Source organism: Lampetra fluviatilis, chromosome 32, assembly GCF_964198595.1.
Source record: "Lampetra fluviatilis chromosome 32, kcLamFluv1.1, whole genome shotgun sequence".
Taxonomy (NCBI): Eukaryota; Metazoa; Chordata; class Hyperoartia; order Petromyzontiformes; family Petromyzontidae; genus Lampetra; species Lampetra fluviatilis.
Window position 1 is genome coordinate 9,302,401 of NC_136306.1, and position 23,030 is coordinate 9,325,430.

At 50.0% G+C, this 23,030-nt stretch overlaps 2 protein-coding genes across 4 annotated transcripts in view; one reads left to right on the plus strand and one right to left on the minus strand.

Moving 5' to 3' along the window:
- Positions 1–4,451, minus strand: part of DLD (dihydrolipoamide dehydrogenase) — a 47,840-nt gene extending 43,389 nt beyond the window's left edge. The window contains exons 1-2 of one of the 3 annotated variants that reach the window (XM_078871485.1): positions 4,248–4,398; positions 4,073–4,162 (exon numbers count right to left, since the gene is read on the minus strand). In XM_078871485.1, the coding sequence (XP_078727611.1) occupies positions 4,073–4,162; positions 4,248–4,289 (132 nt within the window). In that variant the 5' untranslated portion in view covers positions 4,290–4,398. Of the gene's footprint in view, positions 1–4,072; positions 4,163–4,247; positions 4,399–4,426 lie in introns of those variants that run through there. The other 2 variants (XM_078871489.1, XM_078871487.1) reach the window with 2 other exon arrangements.
- Positions 4,452–4,578: 127 nt separating this feature from the next.
- Positions 4,579–14,383, plus strand: LOC144943718 (G-protein coupled receptor 22-like). The gene is made up of 2 exons (XM_078871490.1): positions 4,579–5,435; positions 10,213–14,383. Exon 2 carries the CDS (start codon positions 11,528–11,530, stop codon positions 13,142–13,144), a length of 1,617 nt encoding a protein of 538 aa, XP_078727616.1. The 5' UTR covers positions 4,579–5,435; positions 10,213–11,527; the 3' UTR covers positions 13,145–14,383.
- The last annotated feature ends 8,647 nt before the right edge of the window (positions 14,384–23,030 follow it).

Here is a 23,030-nt window from a genome sequence, read left to right on the forward strand (position 1 = left end):
CCTTTCCGTGGGGAGACGATAGGTGCTGGCTATCTAACAGCACTTGTACGCGAAGATCAATCGTTTAAGGAGATCCCTTTAACAGACTGTTGTGGAAAGTGCTGTTAGCGAGCACCTTATAAAGGATGGCGCGGCGCGCAGATAGCATAGCGTGGCCAGCAGAACGCAGGGCCGCAGCTGATGAAGATTAAACACCGCACCAAATACTCAAGATAAGAGGCTTAACTCGGCCTAATCGAGGTGCCAGGAGCAGTTCACGTAATCCCCGGCTTAATTTCTGCCGGAGCTGTCCAGGGAAAATATTTCCCAGGAGCGTACGTGGGGGCATTGGAGATTGATTATAATACAGGGTGCTTCAAAAAAATGTGAACACTTCTGAGAATTTGCAACGATGCCACGAGACATGTGCTGAGTTTGGGCTCTGGAGACCATCCGGAGAAGATTCCAGGCACGTGTTGACAACGACGACGAACGAGTGGGAGACTCTTTGACTTTTTGAAGCTATGAACGTTACATTTGTTATCATGTTACAGTGCATATTATCCCTTATTTTTCCATAAAATAACCGATAGTCCCATAATAAGTGCTAACATTTTTGTTTGAACGCGCCCCTGTATCACACGTGGGAGCCGTGAGCGGGAATCGAACTCGGGTGGCCAGCGGCGTTAATCAAGCGCCGCCGCGGTGCGTCCCACCACTTGCGAGGCCATCGCGACCCCGTGCACGCGCCCGCACATGGGGCCCACAACAAGACGCGGCTCTGAGCGAGGCATTTGATGAATTCGCGTGACTGCTCTTGGCGCAGCGATCAAAGTTCACGCGCGCGCGCGCGTCTGATGATGCCTTTCAACTTCAAATGCGCGCAGTTGCAGTCGCTTTAAAGTTGCCCCGCTGCGTCAGATTCTGGCATAAGACGAACCTGCCCCTCCGTCACGATGGTGGTGGTGGACGCAGGAAGATGAGGAGGCGGAAGGGAGGGAGGTGATGATGACGATCGTGAAGTCACGGATTGATGATCACGATTTCAGTGGGGTCATGTTGAACAAAACCATCCCGCCGTGATGATGATGATGATAATCACCACGATTCCCCTGCTACCTCTGATGTTGATTTGACTGGTGCTCCTGATGATTATGATTATTATCATTCCTATTTCACTGGCGATACTGTATTGATGATGATGATGACGATTTAAGTCGTACCTCTGATGTTCCAAACGCTGGTGCGTCTGAAGATTATTATTGCATTGGTTATATTGATATTGATGACGATTCTACGGGTGCTGCTGCTGCTGTTGATGATTGAACTCGTGTTACTACTCCTGCTGCTACTGATGATAGCATCATCATTGCTCAGCTTAAGCTTTGACGGAGCTTTGTTGTTACAAGAACGACGGACGAGATACAAAAAATAATTGAACGGCCATTTGGACCAGCTCGAGTTTCAAGTTTATCACCTCGATGAGATGTTTGCTGCTTTTTGTGTTTTGTTTGTTGTCCATACCCCGCACCTCCGAATAGCACGATTGGCTACGTACGGGGCGAAATAAGTTTAACATTAATACTTTATTTTAAGCATCCAAAGTTCATCCATTTGAGACAAAAAATCGCGCATTCCTTTCAGATAGCAGAAGGGAAATGCAAAGAGAACGACACCTGATGACGGACGCTTGTGTTGCGCCCGAAACGTCGTGATTGATTTGATTTTATACCTACATGACTTTACCGAAAGAACCAACGAGTATAGGTAGATGAGTGTCAAGCAAAATGTCATCTTTTCGATTGTAATGTTTGTATCCATATCGTCTATACTGTATCGGTGTGGACATTGCATTTGGTCTGTGATCATCACGTCCTCTGTCTGAGTATCCCCACTACCTCCTCTACCTCCTAGGCTGTGGCGGTCTAACGTATACTGCATGGGATACGCAGTATAAATAATCGATTAATCATAATCAGAATATGTATTTAATCCGATGGGCTATAAAGCTCTTTTTCCACAGATGTCCGCTGGAGAATGGCCACAGTGAATATATACAAGCGAGCACAGATACACTCTCAGAGTTTTTATTTCCTTGGAGAAATCCGAAGAGCTATGAAGCTCTTCTTTGCCACAGACGTCTAGCAGCACGCACACATCGTGTATAAAACGGGCAAATCGTGCACACCGATTTCCCTGATGTTGCTTGCCTGACTGTCTGGGTAGCGAGTACCCAGGGCGGCTACTCCATCGGCAGTGGTGCACAAGGACAAATACCAAACAAACAAAAACCACCGTGGCTTTAAAAAGAAAATAAATGTAATAGGCAACGTTCCGGGAAATGGCCGTTCTTCCATAGAACATAGAGAGGCCTGTGTATGTGCTGTGAAGACGTTGCCTGTTAAATAGTGCACCGAGTAAGGCTGGTGGTTTCTTCAGGACCTGCTGATGGTTTTGTTGTTGCTGTTGTTGCATCAGGCACAAAGTCGGAGTGGTTTCAGCACGTTCTTTTGCGTGTTGCTTTTAAACTATTAAGGCCACCACGATGGCACATAGCGTGTCGTGAGAATGCTACCCGTGCACGGATACAGACCACCCCGCCCCACAGTTAATTGAATCAATGAACTTATTTTAGAACAGGGTTAAAGCCCCCATTGAGACATTCATTCTCTTTCCACTGAGACCTTGGCACATTTTTAAGCCACATATTCACAGAACATAAAACATTTCTTATATCAAAAAAAATACTCACTTGAAATATTTAAAGCGGTGTTTTTTGACAACGGGCTGGCTGTAAATGATTACTAATGGACCATTTGTTTTGGTTGTTTGTTATACCTGCAGTTTTCACGTCGAGATTGTGCGGATTTAATCCGTCGTTTCGAGAACGCAAAGCGCTGCCCAGCCGGTGTGTGCATGGGTTGGTGAAGGTGGGGAGCCATGGTGGTGGCAGCACAGAAAGTACAGTACAACACAACAGATTCTGCTGCACTGCCCGCCATGTAACTCCGCGGCCTATAGCAACATGTATGAAAAATCAGAATAGGTGTTACCCTTTCGTGCAATACAACAGGTGTTAAGATGTTCAAACGCCAAATAGATGCCTTTTGCAAGGAATCATGTCTGCATTAACGACACGTATTTGTGGAAATGCGAACAAACATGGCACTGACAATACAGTATATGCATTCTATGGTCTGACACTGGTGAGACTGGGCCATAAAGAAGGCGTAGGGCAATCAGTTTCAAATCTGGCATCAGTTTTTGTCTATCACATCAGGTTTTTGAGATATAAAATATTGCATTTTCAATAAAAACTGCAGAAGAAAAATATTAAATAAATGTGGACATCTACATAAAATGATTTTATAAACACACTGTCCTAAAAATACAGCACCATATTTTAACACTAAAGCAGTCACTGACTCGCAACAACTTGCAATCATAAGTGACAGAGTTAATTTCGGGTAAAATCAATGAAAATGGGGTATGCCGATAGCATAAAAATTATGTGATAAAGCAAATCTGAGATCAGATTTGGAATCAGCACCCTGAAATTAGTTTAAAACAGCTGCAAAAGTCCAGGCCAGAAAAAAATGTTTTTTTTTTGTTGACCAGTGTTATTCTTCGTTGCAAGTATACGAAGAAATGGTCATGGTCGTAGAGCGACTGATGTTAAGTCTAATGATGTTCTTAGAAGGGTTATACATCTGAAATTTAGCACAAGTATACATGCGGTAGTGAAAGCAATGCTGTTAGCGAGAACATCCCAAATATTCGGACATGATGCCAACAAAAAACTGGGGCGCGGATCCGAGGTTGAGTGGTTTCAGTCACAGAGCAGGCTCAGCACAGATGTCTATATCGCTCGAAGTCTCACGCTATAAGCACTTCAAAACGTGCCCATCGTCAGCTGAAGCAAGTCATTCGACTCTTATGGAGTGAGACACACGCACACACAGTGAGACGTAAGGGTATGTAGGTAAAGACAACAAAAAAACACGCCCAGACGTGGATACAAAGCAGACGCTCGGAGCAAGTGATGTCAGCAAGCATCTATTAAGACCGGCACGGCGAACAAATAGTCACGTGCTGCCAGATCCCTCCCGTCCGCCTTTGTCTCCTCCAGTGCTGATGGTCTAGACGCAGCGCACCATGAACTCTCGTTCAAGGCTGAGTCGACCTAGGTGAAGCGCAGGAGAGGATTAATAAAAAAAAGCAAACTTGGTAATTGTATGTGTGTATGCTCATATTATTTTGCACCGTACGCGTTCGTCGAAGGTGTGGGGCGGATGACAACGACTGCCCATCGTCGTGTGGCCGGGGAATCGAACCCAGGGTGGCCCTGACTAGTAGCGCAGTACAACGAGAGAGAGAGAGACACACACATCATCATCACCATCACCACCACACACAGAGATACGAATGGAACCCCTGCGAGAAATACCATCGCTCTTCTTCTCTGTGCTGCAACCAGGGCAGCAATGGGGAGATTCTCTGCAGAAAATAGCCCAGGCACACGTCACGATGGGGTGGTGGGGGGTGGTGGTGGGAGGTGGTGGTGGTGGGGGGAGGGTACTCGCGAAAGGGAAGGGGCAACGGAGAGAGGGGGGTGGGAAATGCAGCGAGGAGGAGGGAGATGCAGCCAGCGAGTGGCCAGGAGTGAAGGAGGAGGCTTTTGGAGAGGCAAGCTGCTGCTCCCAGCTCCGTGGATCGAATAGGCAACAATAGCTGGCGCACAGCCGTCTGTACAGCCAGCAGCAGCAGCAGCACGCCGCGTTACACTCAGAACCAGTTAACAATCGCGACCAACACCCTCTGCACGTGGTTATTACACTCACAGTCCGATCTATAATATAAATAGCGCGCAGCCACAACACACCCGATATTGGGGGACAGAGCTTGGCCCCTTGCCATCACAGGAGCTGGCAAATGCACCCAGCAGCACATTGTTCGCTACCAATGCCCTGCACCAAACACATCTTCATACCAACGCTACGTGGGTATAGCTATCAGCACCCCGTATTCACGAAAAAGAAGACACGTAGCTACTATCACCCTACACCCAACACATATTTACCAACATTTAGCACACAGCTATCAACACTCAGTAAGCAACACATAGCTATCGCAAATACCCTACAGATAGCTACCCACACGCTGCATTCGACGCATATTTGGTCGAGTTAGTATTCAACATCCCAAACATAGCCACCAATACAGAACACCTACCACACAGCCGCTGTCAAAACCGTCAGCTCGCTCGCTATCTACCAAACACTCGGCTCGCGGCCACCTAGATTATAGTAACAACAACAGCGACAGCAACGACACCACTCCGTAACCAACATTCAACACATGGACTGCGGAGTAAGAGGCTCATCGGAGTGAAGAGATTCCGGAGGCGTGGAGTGAGCAGAGGAGAACGCCGCGCACAAAACAATCTTCTCGACAAGGTGAGCGGCGGCAATTGCGACGATCATCTGCACGATGCTCGGATGAGCAAAAGCCCACGGGGCCATAGCAGAGACGCGCTACAGGTGGTGAGCGTGGGGCTACCGTAGATAGACGGCAGCGCAGCAAAATCCATTGTTGTGCTGCACTTCTATGCTCCCGCGTCTACGCTGCCCGTCGCCGCTAAGAAGGGTGGGGAAGAATGGGTCAAGTAACCCCCTTTCCCGTTCTCCCTCCACCCCCCACGATTCACACGCGCGTGGAAAGGGCGGCTTGCGCAACGAGCTCATCTCACCGTTCCGTCTGCGTGTGGTGTCGTGGGGATTTTCCCCGACTTTGGCTGCTACTCTGACATTAGTCTCGACCACCGGACATCATCCCTTCTCGTAACGCACCCCCCTCCTCCGCTCCAAGCTCACGGTCAACAAAGTGGAGTCTCTTCTTTGTTCTTTCGGTAAAGTCACGTAGAAGGGAAATAATAAAATAAAAAAAATAGAACATAATAAAATACAATTCTCACGACGTTTCGGCCACAACGCAAGGACTGCTGTTTGCGTTGTGGCCGAAACGTCGTGAGAATTGTATTTTATTATGTTTTACTTTTATTATTTTATTATTTCCCTTCTACGTGACTTTACCGAAAGAACCAAGAAGATGAATCCCTGCAGTCACGAAAGCTTTCAATTGAAATAGTGAAGTCTGGCTTCACTATATTAGAGAGATTGGTGGCAGAATGATGTGGCACTACTCGAGAATATTGGCACTTGTAACTAAGCAATATAAATACATATACTCATCTGTTATTTCATTTAGAACGAGGCGACAGCCAAACGAGACATTATTATCCTGGGCAACCCACGGTTGGCTGCGTAAATTAACTTAAAAGGGGATGTATCCGACGCTGATTCTGCCGTAGACACATAAAAAAATTGAACGCCACATTAAAAAAAAAAATGTCATTAAATCATTTCGCTCTTATGCTTCATTAGAGTGTAGTGGGATGGAGCGGTGGTGCAGCGGTTAACGCCATGGGCGTAAACCCGGCCACGTAAGTTCGATTCCTGGTCCACGGCTAACAATTCAATAAGTGGCGAGTGATTCCAGATTCCACAATCACCCGTCAAATCCCCATCACCAGCCCGCATCCCGCCAGTGGCTATAAAAAAAAATATCCCTGGTGACCGTCACGGCGTGCAGATGCCTTCACCTAGCAGTAGGTGCTATGGCAGGGCCGTGTCTGGCGCTGCATTACATTTTGTGAGCCCATTGGAAACCTCGTCTCCATGTCCAGCACTCGAAATCTGGAGTGGCAGTCGAAGGATGGAACACGTCCGAGAAGGCGTCCGCTGGGGAGATGGAGCGATTCGAGCAGCTCGCGCATTGGATTGTTACATCACAGGGTCGTGAGATAGGCAGTGGATAAATCGCGGCTGACGATGATGATGACGATGACCGTTTATAGGGGTTCACATCCTGTGCACGCACACACAGACACCCTGGTAGACGATCGGTGTCTGAACATGGCCTGGACTTTCCCTCGGTCGATTCAGCCTCAAACGAGTACTTGATGATCAGATTCAAGTCGCATTACTAATCCACAAGGCACGGACTCTGTGGTGATAACACATCAAGGGTTTATTTTCTCACTTGATATTTTCCAGAAAGCTACTAGGCTGCTTTGGAGTAGAAATTTATCAGCGTAAGGCACTACTACTACTACCACCACTAGGGTACAAGATACGCCTATCCAAAAGAATCCTATATTTAGGTACCCTATATTATTATTGTGCCATACATCCCTATAACAATATGACACCGCAGTTTCTCGAGGACAAAATAAGGCAGCGAGATGGACGTGGTGTGACCAACATAATTCCCGGAACACCGTTACAGGCCGTTCTGGCTGAACTCAGGCACTGAAAACAGCGACATTAATACACGGGGGGGAAGTGACAATTGAAAGGCACTGTGATTTGGGGTAAACAGGGATTGGAATTACCCAAGCAGGATCTTGTCTGTAGTAGGTATCGCTCTGTTCGGCTTTGCTGATGATCGTGATTATGATGATGATGTATGTATGTTGAACTTCTTTCGCACCGTACGTAGCCAACCGTGCTAATGGGATACATTTAATAACAATAAAACTATTTTTTTATTTGACCAGGTAAGGCTCACTGAGCTATGCAGCTCTTTTTCAGAAGTGACCTGGTCAAAAACGATAGCTCAACGAAGTGGCTTATCATGTGGACATTTACAGCAGCCAAATACGCTCAACGTGTGTTTCTAAATGTGGAGGGGAAAACCTGGACGCAACCACGGGGAGAACACGCAAACTCCAAATATACAGCAGGCATCAGGATCTCGATCGAACCCACGACCTCCTGTATACCAGACGAGGTAGTTAACATTTCCCCACCGAGAGAACGTGAACCTGCCCCGCCGAGGCATTACGACTATGAGCCAAGAAATGTCTGTTTGTGTGTAACGCGCGTGACGTCACTCCACATGCCGCACCCCCCGTCATTAATATTCATGAGCGTGTGACGTCACTCCACATGCCCCCCCCCTCATTAATATTCATGAGCGGGTGGATTTTTACATTCACGCAGAAGGTCGAGCGGAAAGACTTTTTTTTCGCAAATTCGCTTTAAGTTTGACATTTCTTTATTGAAAGTGAATCTAATAAATAATTCTACGCAGCAACAAAGTGGATTGTGGTGTCTTTATTTATTTATTTCTTCAGCACTTGAGACAAAAGGTAAGTAGTCTACTTTATTGTTCTACGTTATGGTAAAATAGACATTTCTCGGTGATTTTCCACATATTGCATCGAATTCCCATTAATTTCAACCCCAGTGATCGAAAGCAGAAGATAATAAAGTATCAGAGCAGTGATTTTAAACAAATTGAAGGTCAGTTATATCCAGTGCTAGTGACATGAAGTGAAGTGTTTTATGACTTAGTTTCGTGCAATAATCACTGCCATTAACAGTGCTAGAGTGAAATGCAGTGAAGTGTTTGATGATATACTTTCGTGCAAAATTGACACAAGCTACAATGATACTCTGCTCGTAAATATTACAGCTTCGGTCCACGGACGGGCAAAGCGAGCCGGTGTTTGTAAATAAATGTGCACTTTTTAAATAATTCAACAAGATCCGATGACCTTTTTTTGCCGAGACGCGCTCTCAGCAAGAGCCTCGTGCCTAATCGGAGCCCCCCTCGGCGATGAGGCTCCGGTCACGGAGTTCAATGTCAGAAAGCTTGACACGACGCTGAAGCCTCTTCTTGGTTCTTTCGGTAAAGTCATCACGTAGAAGGGAAATAATAAAATTATAAAAATAAAACATAATAAAATAAAATTCTCACGACGTTTCGGCCACAACGCAAGCAGCCGTCCTCAGGTGAAGAACAGGTCTGTCGGGAAGACAGCATCTGAATGAAACACCACCAGGCTTGGAGCGTATATTTAAGCTGGGTTGGAGGGGGAGCCTCACCTGAGAACGGCTGCTTGCGTTGTGGCCGAAACGTCGTGAGAATTATTTTATTATGTTTTATTTTTATTATTTCATTATTTCTCTTCTACGTGACTTTACCGAAAGAACCAAGAAGATGAATCCCTGCAGCCACGAAAGCTTTAAATCGAGACGCTGAAGCCATCAAGCCTGGGGATTGCCCGGTGCATTCACGGGGCGATCACCGATGTCCATATTACTGACACTGCACATGATGGTGATGATGATTGTGATGAGCCCACCGTCAATGCTGGTGCTGATGATAGTGAACCAATAAATGCTGCTGTTGATGAGGATGATGATATTGATGATTCTACTGCAAAACGGTTAAGATTATTGGTCTACTGCGTGCCAATATGGTTATTGATTAATGACGATGACATCGTTGATGATGCTGCTGCTGCTACTGCTATTGTTCCTGCTGATGGTGATGTCATTAATGGTACTGCTGCTGATGGGCCTCATTAATGCTGATGATGGTGATTCTACTCTAACTGCAGTTGTTTCTAGACGATACTGATCAACTCATTCACAATGCTACTGATCTTCTTGGTTCATTCGGTAAAGTCACGTAGAAGGGAAATAATAAAATGATAAAAATAAAACATAAAATAAAATTCTCACGACGTTTCGGCCACAACACAAGCAGCCGTCCTCAGGTGAAGACAGAGCTGTCTGAAAGACAGCGCTCCAATGAACACTGCTAAGCTTGGCAGCGTGTGTTGTGGCCGAAACGTCGTGAGAATTATTTTATTATGTTTAATTTTTATTATTTTATTATTTCCCTTTTACGTGACTTTACCGAAAGAACCAAGAAGATCAATCCCTGCAGTCACGAAAGCTTTCAATCGAAATGCTACTGATGTTTCCCTCCCCCCTGTCACTGCCCACAATAATAATAACAACAATCGGTTATTTATCCAGCGTTAGCCACAAAGAAAAGTCTGGAGACCAATTTTCACCAGGCGGCTGCATTGGGATGTTTAACAGAGGCCAAATATTTTGCACGTTTCTTTACGACGGGAGGAAAACTGGTGGACCCAGAGCAAACCCATGCAGGACAGAGGGGGGAGCAACGCGTACAAACTCCACACAGATAGGCACAGGAATCTAACCCAATGTCCCTATTGCTGTGAAGTCGCAGGTGTTAGCCACTGCTGTGTTAGCCACTGCTGTGTTAGCCACTGCTGTGTTAACCACTGACGATGTCTGTGGTCTACCGGTCAGACGTGCGCGTCATTGTTGTTGTTGTTTGTGTTCCCAGGTTCATTCTCGCACAGTCAACCTCACCACCCATCGCGCGTCTTCCCATCGCACATCGCTCAACCTCGTTGTCAACATCAACATCATCGACAACTGCGGCAGCAATAGTAACAGCAGCAGCAGCAGCAATCGCGATCACAATGAAGCAACATTATCTGCAGCAATAACAGCAGCAGCAGGGGCATCGGTTGCTGCAAGAGCAGCAGCAAACATAAAATCAACACCATTAACAGCTGATGCTACAGCAACAACAGCAGCAGCAGGAGCAACAGCAGAAAAATCAGCAGCAGTGGAAACAACATCGGCAACAACAATTCACAACAACAGAAGCAGTAGCATCAGCAGCAGCAGTGGTAGCAACAGCAGTAGCAGTAGTTGCAACATCAGCAGCAGTAGCATCAGCAGTAGCAACAACAGTAGTTGCATCAGCCATAGCAACAACAGTAGTTGCATCAGCCATAGCATTCGTAGCAACTGCAGCAGTAGTAGCAACAACAGCAGCAGCATTAGCAGCGGTAGCAATAGCAGCAGTAGCATTAGCAGCAGTAGCAACAGCAGCGGTAGCAACAACAGCAGTAGCATTAGCAGCGGTAGCAATAGCAGCAGTAGCATTAGCAGCAGTAGCAACAACAGCAGTAGCATCAGCAGCAGTATCATTAGCAGCAGTAGCAACAACAGCATTAGCAGCAGTAGAAACTGCAGCAGGAGCATTGCTGTTGGAAAATAACGACTGTATGAGCACATGGATGAGTGGGGAGGAGGAGGAGGCGGTCACAGTGAGGCTATGGAATTGAAACCCATATGAATAGCAAGGTGTATAACGTCCATTCTCATGCCCTTTATTTACGCAGGAAAGCCTCGCCGAATCTCAAGGCTCATTTTCAGGAGGGCCCCCCATTCAGTCACATTAAACGAGTGTTTGAGAATCAGAATATTTATTTCTACTGCCGGAGGAATCCGATGAGCTACAAAGATAATTTTCACAGACGTCCAGTAGTTGGGTACCCGGAAGGAAATAATAAGAGTATCAGGAGAAACCCCACGGCGCACACAAGGCGGGGTAGACACTAAGGCGTCGAACAGATTTATTCAAGAATCCATTGCCGCACCGCCATTTCCTGGCCACCTCGTGGCCTTAGCCTGAACGGGATCGTATTCCCAAGCACGTGGCCTGCCGTCAAAGCACCAACCCGGGCTCAATCCCTCTTCGTTTGGGAGATCCCGTCGAGAATCTAGAACGTTTGAGAACCGGGCGCGCGACTTGATTCTGTGTTTGTTGTTGTTGCTCATTCTCCACCACCACCACCACCAAAGCGATGAGAAATATCAGCGGCTCAACCACCACCGCCTCCTCGTCAACCACAGCGCTGACGTCCGGCGAAGACCAAGGCCACCCGCGGGCCTTCAGGGCGACCGTGGCTGGCGTCTTGCTGCTCGAGATCGCCCTGGGCCTCGGCAGCAACCTGACGGTGCTGGCCTTCTACGCGCAGCGCCGCTCGCACCTCGTCAACTCGGTGAGCATCTTCGTGACGGTCAACCTGCACGTGATCGACGCTCTGCTGTGCGCCGTGTGCGCGCCTCTCAGCGTCGCCTCCTTGCTCTGGGAGGTGGACGGGGACGATTGCGGTGGCGGCGGCGACGGCTGGGGGTTGACAATCGACGGAGAGCCGCCGAGGTCCTCCGCCGTCGCCAGAGGATCGCAGCTGGCGGTGGCCCACGAGGCGTGCGTGGCTTTCGCGGGCGTGTCCACTGCGGCCAACATGCTGGCCATCAGCCTGGACCGCTACGACATCGCGGTGAGGCCCGCCAAGCGCTTCATGACGCGGGCGCGCTCCGCTGGCGCCCTCGCCATCGTGTGGCTCCTCTCCGCGGTCGCGTTCCTCACCCCATTCCTCGAGTCGAACTTATCCCCGGCGGGCGACTTCGCCGCGGGCGGCCACGTCGCGTCCGCCCCGAACGCGACGACTTCCAACCGGCAGCAGCAGTCCCACCATGACCGCAATGGGCAGGAACGACAGCTTCATCGGCGGCAAGAGGGTCAGAATGCCCCCTTACAAAATCAGTTGCCGATGATGATGGCGGGTTGCCACTGGCTGCGCTACCACCTCGCCCTGCAAATCCCCATCTGTGCAGGCACCGCGGTGGCGATGCTCGTCTTCTACTCGAGACTCGTGCGCGCGCTACGCATCAGGGTGGTGCCGAGCCGAATGGCGCGGCCAGATTCGCGAGGGCGCAACAGCAGCAGCAACAACAACAACCACCACCACCGCCGCCGCCACCACCGTTGCAGCCGCCACAACAGCATTGGGATCAGCGGCTTGGCGCTCGCACGCAACGGAACTCCCAGAGGCGCCAACGTCGCCGCCAACGACCACCCACCGTCGCGGGTCGCGTGCGCCGCGCGGTGCGAAGGAGCTCGCGGTGGCGGCGGCGGTGGAGGTGGAGCGGGAGGAGTCGGCGCCTCTGTGTCCGTCATCCTCACCCTCCACCGCGCCATCAAGCGCTACCGCCAGCGGCGCAAAAACCAGCGGCGCCTCTTCCGGATGTCCCTTGTCATCGTCTCTACGTTCGCGCTCTGCTGGCTGCCCCTGACGCTGCTCAACGCCGCGGCGCTCTGGATGGGGCCCGACCCGCGGGGGTCGTCGCGCGTCGCCCTCGCCCGGCCCCGGGCCGCGTGCCTCGCGGCCGCCTACGCGGGCCCCGTGCTGCACCCGCTGCTCTACGCCTTCTCCAGGCAGAAAGTTCGCCGGGCGCTCGCGGCCCGAGGGGTCCGGGCCGGGGTCGGCCTGGGGCTCGGGGCGGTGAGGCGGCGCGTCGAGGCGTTGCGCGCTGAGGACGCGTCCGTCGGGCGCCCGCTGGTCGAGACTCAACTCGTGGTGGCCCCGCCGCAACCGAGGGCCCAACTACAACCTGGTCTCTCGGCCGACCCCTAGCTGGGGGGTCGGGGGGTCGGGGGGGCCTCACGGCAACCGAGCGCCACGCGGAGGCAGGATGGGAGCGCCCCTGAGGGCCGGGCAGGAGACTCCCGTTTCGGAGGGGTCAAGGGTTTCACGATCGCGGGTTTCGCGATGGCTTTGTCACGACGGCGAACGCTTTTTGGTCGAGGGTGGAACGCACCGTGGGACACGCGAGTCGACGTTCACACGAACACGTTCGGCCCTAATATCATTACGAGGGTGGTTCTCGCCGGTGCTGATGTGTACACACACACCACGTGAGGTGCTCATCTAAGACCCAGTCGACGTAGGAGAAACCGAGATAAAACACGCACACACACACAAGGACGTCACTTGACAGCGGTGCCTTGTACTGGAGGCCAGCCTCGTGTGTATGTTTGTATGTGTATGTATGTGTGTGTATGTATGTGTATGTATGTCTGTATGTATGTTTGTATGTATGTGTGTGTATGTGTGTGTATGTGTGGGAAGCGGTAGTGTAGTGGTTAGCGTGCTGCGCTACGAACCTGGCGACCCGGGTTTGATTCCCGCTCACGGTCAATACCAGTGACGATTATCTGAACCGGTCCCGGGCCTCCCCTAGGTCGACTCAGCCTCAAATGAGTACCTGGTGTGGTGTGTAAATATCGCCACTGGGGAGACAAAGGCGGTCGGGCGTGGTGCTGGCCACCCACCCCCTCGTGTGCCGTTCCGGCCTTCATAGGTGCTCGCTAACAGCACTTGCCCCTACAGTCTGTCAAGGCTATACGGGGGATCTTTGTTGTATATTACACGGCAGCGGTAGAGGAGGCGACTTTGCTTCTTTCAAATTGGTGTCGCGAGCAGACTAAAGGAGGCCACGTTCAGCTGGGAATCACTCGCGGGGTTCACGCAGCCATGGCGAGGCGATCTCGCACCTGCTCCTCGGAGGTGTTTATTATCTACAAAACGTGATAATGTCGTTTTTTTTTTGGTCCACATAACTCCTCCTAGCTCGACCGCTGCACCGGTGTCAATGGCCGAGAGAGTTGTCATTTTGCAAGTGTGCTGCGTTTCTTACGAGATGTCACGAGAGAAATGTGACCCTTTGTCGTGGCAATTCGACCCATCGCTCCTGGTGCGAGTTCAATCCGCTCTGACATTCACAATAGCACAGCGGGCAACGTGAGGCCCCCGTTTCAAAGGAATCCAATGGATAGGGAGTTGATCTTGGGCAGGATGTGGTGGTGGTGGTGGTGGTGGTGATGGGGGGCAAGGGGCAGCTTCGTGGAGGAGGAGGAAGGAGGGGGTGCACAGAGTTAGTGGAGGAGAGATATAGGCGAGCACGTTTCTCACGTCGAGTAGGAATTGTTGATATTTACCCACGAAATGTGTTTTTACCTATGTCAACTGTTATCGTTGTTGATCAACAAATAAAGGGAAGCAACGAAAAGAAACGGCGGTAAATTTTATATTTTGGTTTGTTTGAAACACTCGATTTTGGCAACAACAACTACCCCCTAACGAATGCATTGACGTAATCCGCCTGTGTGTAGGGGTTGTTTTCCTCTTAGTTTTAACGTTCAGGAGTTTTTTCCTGGGATTGTTATGAAGCGCTGTGGGGCCCTTGTATGAATGGCGCTGTATAATATTCAAACTGAGTTCCGCTTACTGAGTGCCTCGCTCAAGCTTAACGGTCTTCCCACTCGTCATTATGTAATGCGGGCGTAAACGACCTTCCGGAAGTGACGTCATGGGGGGAGGAGTTACGTCACGTGGGGGAGAGGGTAGAGGTCTATAAGGGGGGTAACCGGAAGCAGTAGGGAGTGATCGGAGACTGGGAAAGTGTGAGGCCACGCAGGGCGAAGGGTGAGAGAGAGAGAGTGGCGAGATCGCCACACACCCGGTCCACGAGGATCGGCACCGTAGGCCAACGGTGACCGACCCCCGGGCAGCAGGAGCAGCGAGGAGGCTGCAGAGAGCAGCGGGTCTGCAAGGGAGGAGTTGGGCAGCAGGGGTCTGCGCGACGAGACAGCAGCGGGTCTGCTAGGAGGGAGTTGGGCTACGTGAGCGACAGCAGCCTGGGGCTGCAGAGCAGAGAGTATATAGGGGAGTGCCGTGAGGGGAAAGAGATCGAACCCAAATAAAGGACACAGGACAGAGAGAAGCGTCCGAGTCTTTTATTACACTGGTGTCAAAAGTGTAACGGCATGGCTAAACAACTGAGAAAAAAGAATATTCCGTCTCCGGCATCGGCTTCATCTTCCGACGACGATGACCTTCCTCCTGCGGTGGACCCAACTCCGGCAGAGGAGGAGATCCGTGCTGGGACGAGTGCGGGTCCGGGGGTCCAAGATGTCGCCGCGTCGGCGGACCAGTCTGCACCAAAGGACGCGGATTTAAGATGGAGTCAGATGGCGGAGCAACTTGAAACTCTCAAGAACGTACTTGCACAGTTGTGTGAGCTCGTTACGCCGAGGGCGGCGTCGGAAGGAGATGTTGGTGGTCCGCAGGAGCCCGGGTTGTCTTCGATGTCGACGCCATCAGCCACGCGGCACGAAGACGCCATCTTGGGCGTGGCGCACGATGAAAGGCGGGAAGCCGCCATTTTGGGCCCTCCGCGACGGAAGGCCGCCATCTTGTCGACACCACGCTGCGACGCCATGTTGAACATGCCACCGGATGAGTCAGCGGCTGGAGGGAGCGCGCCAAGGAGTCGCAGTCGTCACCTAACGACTGTCAAGGAATTCTCCATCGGGGGTGATTGGAGTGCGTTCGCCTGCAGATTTTTGGCAGCGGTACGCTCGGCGAGGTGGACTAATTACATAAACCAGTGGCGTCACTATCGAGTCGGACAAGCCCCCCCCCCTCTCCATGCCCACCACGCCCACCACGCCCACCACGCCACTGGTGTCATTCACAATTTTATTTTACTAATACTAATAGGGGTTTTCCCCTTGTTTCTGGCAACAAAACTGACACCTTTTGCAAGGAATCATGCTTACATTAACCACAATACTTGCAGTCAAATGCAAACAAAAAACAATACTCTGATAATTTATGCATTGTCTTTGAGGTCCCATGATGAAATTTTATTTTGGCCAACAAAAAATAATTTTCATTGGATTGCACAGTGGCACGCGAAAATCGGGAAGATACGTCTCATTGACGAGATCGCCGCACCGACCTAAAAAAAAATAGTTGAGCTTAATTTAGAGTCGTTACCAACCTAAATTTTAGTATCTTTGTAAAATTAAAATCGTTTTTTTTTGGGAATCGTCAGCGTCCACAGGACTAATCATTCTTAACGTCGGAAATTCCCATCGGGGCTCACGACGTGGATAGTGATTTGTCTTTTGATGTAGGGCCCCCTCCTTTCTACCGAGGTGTCTGAGAGTGCTTAACATCGCTTCTAATCTCGAGCAGTTGAAAGGAAAACCTCGGTGGCGTCTGTCCCTCTGGGCAACAGGTGACTCAACACGTGACCAGCAAACGGGCATTAGTCTGCTGTGTGTAATCGCAATTAGGACGCAGTAAGAGCTGATGGTTTATAATCCAGTACAATAAAACCAAACTGTAAATTGGCAATCGATGTTTCGCCCCTCGAAAACAGAAAATCCTTAAAATAAAAAAGGGATTCGGGGAAACTGCAAGCGTCCAAAAAAATCTGTTAATTGGACGCATCGCTTCTTTTAAGGCGCTAATTTGTCCTAGAGAGTGGGATAATTGGCTCGTGGTGAGACTCAAAGACCTCTGGTCCGAGCATTTCCAGTCTTACTTCTCTGCCAATTGGTACCGCGTGCGACGGAGCTCACGGGACAATGTTGTACTCCTGTGGCGGTGACAAAGCGTGGAATGAAATGGGGTGTCCCCCCCCCCCCCCGGGGTCGTCCGGGTTTTTATTTTCCCCGCGCGACCCGTGGGCTGTCCACTGCTTAGGCGCCACCTACGCAGTGGACAGCCACGCCGCTGGCTTGCCACGAGTTCGTCGTTCACGGTAGGAAACCTGGGGGTTGGTGGATCACGCAGAGATGGAGCCATCGAGCGAGTAACGTGATGTTACTCCCACTGCCGAACAGTGAGAGGGTCTCGATTTAAAGCTTTCGTGACTGCAGGGATTCATCTTCTTGGTTCTTTCGGTAAAGTCACGTAGACCTGGTCTTCACCTGAGGACGGCTGCTTGCGTTGTGGCCGAAACGTCGTGAGAATTATTTTATTATGTTTTATTTTTATTATTTTATTACTTCCCTTCTACGTGACTTTACCGAAAGAACCAAGAAGAAAACAGTGAGAGGGTCGTTGTACGGTCGGCGTTGGAAGTGAGAACCACGACCCCCTCTCTCCCTCCCCCCCATCAAAGGAATGGCGCCACCCCTTTAATTGGGGTTAAGCCCCACGATTACTTGGCATCCGATGGTTGGACTTCGCCACAAATGTCACCGTTGCATCTGCGACCGGTGGTCTCCTGGCGTGCGTCGAGCTCAGTGCGAGAGGGGAGGCGGCTGTCACTCACTATCTCGATGCGCAAACTCCAGCAGCACAGAGCGCACTTTGGTCGACGTTTTAAAATGAGAACCGCGGCCCCCCGCCCCCCCTCAAAGGAATGGCGTCGCCTTCATGGTCACCACCACTCCCCCGGACGTGATCCGTGGATCAAACAAATCACTCGAGACGTCGGTGTACGGCAGCCGTGGGCAGCAGTTGATGCGAGCCAATGCTGTCCCAAGAGGTCACACGTTGGAGGCCGCGGGTCCTTCGCTGGCATGCGTGATGAATGAAAGAATGGGGCAAAGTAAGTTGCCGTTCGATAAGCGCTCTCCAGTGTCACGCGGGGATCTCGGACACAACACCACAATTCTAGATTTGAAGCTTTCGTGACTGCAAGGATTTATACTCTTAGGTCTTTCGGTAAAGTCACGTAGGTAAAAAATGAAATTAAAATTAATTCAAAATAAAATAATAAAAATCACGACGTTTCGGAGGCAACACAAGTCTCCGTCATCAGGTGGGACCGTCACAGCCAGATTTACTGTATTAAGTGACGGTCCCACCTGATGAAGGAGACTTGTGTTGCCTCCGAAACGTCGTGATTTCTATTATTTTATTTTTTATTAATTTTAATTTCATTTTTTACCTACGTGACTTTACCGAAAGAACTAAGAGTACAACACCACAACTCTAACTTAACACTCTTTTGTCTAATGGAGTAAATTTTTTTATTGTGATAACCTTCTTCTTGATGTTTGTGCTTTTTAGTTTTGGTACCATTTCTTAATGCGCTTATTCATTTAATTTTGCTTGGCAGTACGGGATTCCATTTGCTTGGTAGTGGCCTCATGGAGAAACCGACTCAATGCACAATAAAGTAATGCGGGAATTTCCATCGCTGGCTTTCGATCGCCAGCCTAACAGAGCACTTGCGCATTGGTTAGTTGAGCCTGTGGCTTTAATTGGGGCCAAAGTTCTATCTTGTTTTCCACGTGGAGGGCAAATGGTAATTCAATGCTTGACGCATAAAACACACAATACAGCACATATCCAATTAACTACACCACCTGCGGGTGCTGCGAGAGAATGAGAAATGAATGGATGAATAGATAATCGCACGTGAAATGCCCTCCCTCCCCATCCGAATTGAAGTCAGAGGCTGCCATCGTCACGTGGTGATGCACCTAAAACCCACACGCCGACCCAACGAAAGCACGCACACTCACCAAGCATGCGCGTCGCTAGTATAAATGTTTGCATTTTAAATCCAACTTTGAGGTTGTGCCAGAGAGAAGTCATTCATTTGACGAGGGATTCATTTATTTGACATTAATTGTGTACGTCTATCGGCTGTCAGCAGTGCTTACTTAGCAGAATTGGTTGTTCCATCATCGCCGCTTTATTCCCCGTAATTTACGAGCGATGTTTGCGCACGGGAATATGCGGTGTTGAGATGAAAATTAAAACGAGCAAAATTAAAACGCCGCTCGGGCTTAATGGATCTGTAGGGGTGTTAGAGAGAGAGCCCGTTATGCATGGCAGCCTATGGTAAACAAACACAGTAGGCGGGGCTACATGTGTGCACAAGCAGGTGCCCTCTGCGACGTCCGCGCCAGACACCCTGGGGGGTCGATTCGGTCGTTATGATCCCCCGGGGCCCCACCCCTCAGGGAGGGGTTGGGTATAAAAAGGGGATTGTATCGAAGGGCTCGGGAGTGATGTTTAGCTAAAGAAGAGGAGGCGGAAGACGTCTGAGATAGAGCCCTGGACTCCCCCTGGTACGCCGTCCTTATCAGGACCGCGCAGGCTCGAGCCAGTGGCGTGGTACCAGAGCCAGAGCCAGTGCTGGTCTGGACTCTGGGTACCGGGCCCGACTGACCAGTGTCGGGCCAAGATAGCCTCCCCTAGCCCATTAGTGGAGGACTCAGAGGCAGGCTAGGGTTAGCTAGAGAGGTGTGTCCTCAGATAGACGGGTGAGGGGGCCGATACCCCCTCAAATGTGTATGTCACAACGTTGGTGTTAAATAAACAAGTGTGCCTCCAACTCCGGTGTGAACGAGTCGTGAGCGTTACTACAGATCTGTAACGACGTAGCTCAAAGAGCGAGCGAGATGCTTTTGTCGCGTGCCGGAGGGCAAAAGACCCCGCGATAGGCAATGCGGACAGATGTCCCCCCCCCCGGCCACTGAGTGTCCATCACCTGACCCGCTGGGACACCAAAGACAGAGATCCGCCCCGTATAGCCTGAGCACGCTGTTGGGGCAAGAGAGGGGGGTGGGTGGCCAGGCGCCATGGCCGCCTTCGTTTCCCCTAAGCGACGATGTTTACTACACACCGCTGCACCAGGTACTCATTTGAGGCTGAGTCGACCAAGGGGAGGGCCCGCGGACTGGTTCAGATAATCGTCACTGGTGTTGGCCGTGAGCGGGAATCGAACCCGTGTCCATCGGGTTCATAGCGCAGCGCGCTAACCGCTACACTACCGCACGTGATGTTCCGTGCCAAGGGATTTCCAGGTGAAATATCTTATTGAAGGTAAAATTGTGTATTTCCTTAACGGTCAATATGGTATCTCTAATTCGTGTTTGTTTCCCGACCCGTGCGTTGCTATTTTTATGACTCAGGCATAATTCCAAAGCCTGCATCGTTCCAACGCTCCTTTGTACTGGTTTCACATATTTCGTTTTTTTTCGTTGCTACATTTCTTGGTGCAACGTCAATGTTGCTAACTCACGTTACGGTAGGCAACATGCATTGAAGAAAAATATACACTCAACGAAACTGCCGCTGATAAATCAATTATTTATCAATAAATTAAGAATAAATTATTGGCAATAGTTAGATATTAATATTTATGACGAGTAAATATTTTTGTTACATTTATGTTCGTTTTTATTATCTCTGTGCTGTGATCATTGTGTACATTTTTAGGAAAGGAGTCGAGATGGACTGACTGTCCGAAAGACATCCCTAATAATGATTAATTTAATGGGAAAACCCATTCCCGTTCACGAAATTTCGTTTGACGCGCGTTTTCAGAAGAGCGCATCCCTTTCATCTGTGCGCGGTACGGTGTGTAAACATCGTCACGAGGGAGACAAAGGCGGCCAGGCGTAGCGCTGCCCCCCTCGTGTGCCGTGCCGACCTCTATAGGCGCTCGCGAACAGAACTTGCCCCCCCCCAAGTCTGTTAAACGCAACATGGAGGCGTCTTTGTGCGCAGTAAAATGACCGAAATCTCTCATTTAAAGGGAGAAAAATTGGTGCACGTGGAAAGGTGCAAGACAGTGAATGGCTTCGCGTGGAGTGGCATTTGCGAAATCCGAGCACAATCAGATTGTAGCACACGGACGGAGCAGCGCGAACCTTTAGCTTGGACAAAGCACAGCCAGCTAGCGCGCTGTACCACGCTAATGAAACGCAAGAAGGACCAATTCACATCCTGACATAATCGCTGAAACATATATATTGTGATTTCCCAATTGTTATGGAGACATGGGGTGGGGGGGGGGCAGTAAAACATGAACAAACCGGATTGCATCTTGACTTAAAACGTTCGTGACAGCAGGATATCATATTCTTTGGGGTCTTTCGGTAAAATCACGTAGATATCTACTTGACTTTACGGAAAGACCCAAATGATATGAAAACCAGATTGCAGTATAAAAGTTGGTGGTTTTGTCTTGTAATCCGGTAGCTGTGTGTGCACGCGTGCGTCCATAATCCAGTGAATTACTGCAATAAAAAGCATTGCACAAGACTGGAAACGAGGCCTTTGTGTCCAATAGGCAAGTGAGGACTTGGAGCCCCCACGGGCAATAGACTCATTGTCACTATTCAAGAGTTGCAATTAGATTGAATGAATATATACTTTTTAAATTCTCGTTTGTGTTATTTTGTCTAATTTCCCATCATTTGGCCTATATATATATCAATTGCGATATATGATTTTAATGTAGCCGGGACGAATTGTAAACAACCAACTCTCGCGCGCGCACGATGCGACGTGGGCATCGTGCGAGCACGAACCGATCCCATCGGATGGATTGTTACCCGCCCGGTGTGGTGCACATTTCCTGTTTCGGGGTCGGAGCACACGATTAAATAACACATTCCTGCGGAGGGAGCTGGTAAGAACGTCGGGTTGCTCGGTCAATGGCCAGGGTCAACGGCGGCGTGGTGTTTTCTTTTAACACATTGTCCTGCGATGGGAGCTGGTAGGAACGTTGGGTTGCTCGGTCAATGGCCAGGGTCAACGGCGGCGTGGTGTATTTCGCAAATATGCCTGACTGTGAGGGTGGGCACAAGCCGGCGTGAGTAGGTTAAACGTTGAGTTTTAAAAGGGCACCACGGGGTGACCAGCCCCTCCTCACCCAGCCCCACCCCTCCCACCCCCCACCCAGCCCCACCCTCCCCACCCAGCCCCTCCCGACCCTCCCCACCCAGCCCCTCCCCACCCAGCCCCTCCCTCCCCACCCAGCCCCTCCCTGCATGACGGACACAATAATCCCCTGTGGGCTGGTGTAACCAGGAGGTTCCTACCAGTAAAAAACGACGCTGTTTGTGCCACAGTGCAATGCGATACGTTCGTAGAAAGCATTCGGTGCATTTGTTAACATCGACGTCTGTATAGCGGTTTGCTGTAGCTAGATTTAGATTTGTTTGTATTAACCCACCTATCATTATTATCGGGTTAATATTTTACTTACAACTTCTATTTCAATGCGTGTCATTAAAAGCAAGCTTAAAGCGGAACACACAATCGTTTTAAGACACCGCGGGGGTTTATTTTTTACCCAAAAGCATAAAAACCCGACCTCGATGTGTGCCAACCCTGCCCATTCACGACAGTCAGCGACTTGCAAATGAAAAAAAAAAATCTACCACCTAAAAATAAATAATGCCTCCGAAAACCGAAAATGAAAAACCGCAGTTATTAATCTGTACAGCCCCTGGGACGCGATGAGCTCTGGGGTAAAACGAGAATGCTTTAAAATGAGCTCTGAGAAAGAAAGAAAAACCCCGGGTTTCATTATTAATCAGAGGCAGCTCACCCTCAACTCGCAGCCACCTTTGTTCCTGAACGGGGTGGGGAGGGAGGGGGGTGGTGCCATCCCTCGTCCGCTTAATTGCTCGTCGCTCCGGTGTCCGAGATGTCTCAAACACGAAGGAGCCTTATCGACGCACGCGAGACACCGTTTCAGTTGCCGTTGCTCTACCGAGTCACTGCCGTTGCTCTAACGAGTCACGGGCACGGCGCTGCTTTGTGGCGTCACTGTCGTTCGCCCGCCGCCGTTGTTATTCGGGATGCGAAGACAAAAAGGTAATTTAACAACAACAGCAGCAGCAGAAAGGAATACGTGGCGGCGTAAACGGCGTGGACATATCCAGCGTGCTCTTTAGCTGCGCCTAAAGGC

Excerpts from the sequence above, each read along its gene's own strand:
- LOC144943718 (XM_078871490.1), top strand. The coding sequence starts at position 11,528 with ATGAGAAATATCAGCGGCTCAACCACCACCGCCTCCTCGTCAACCACA.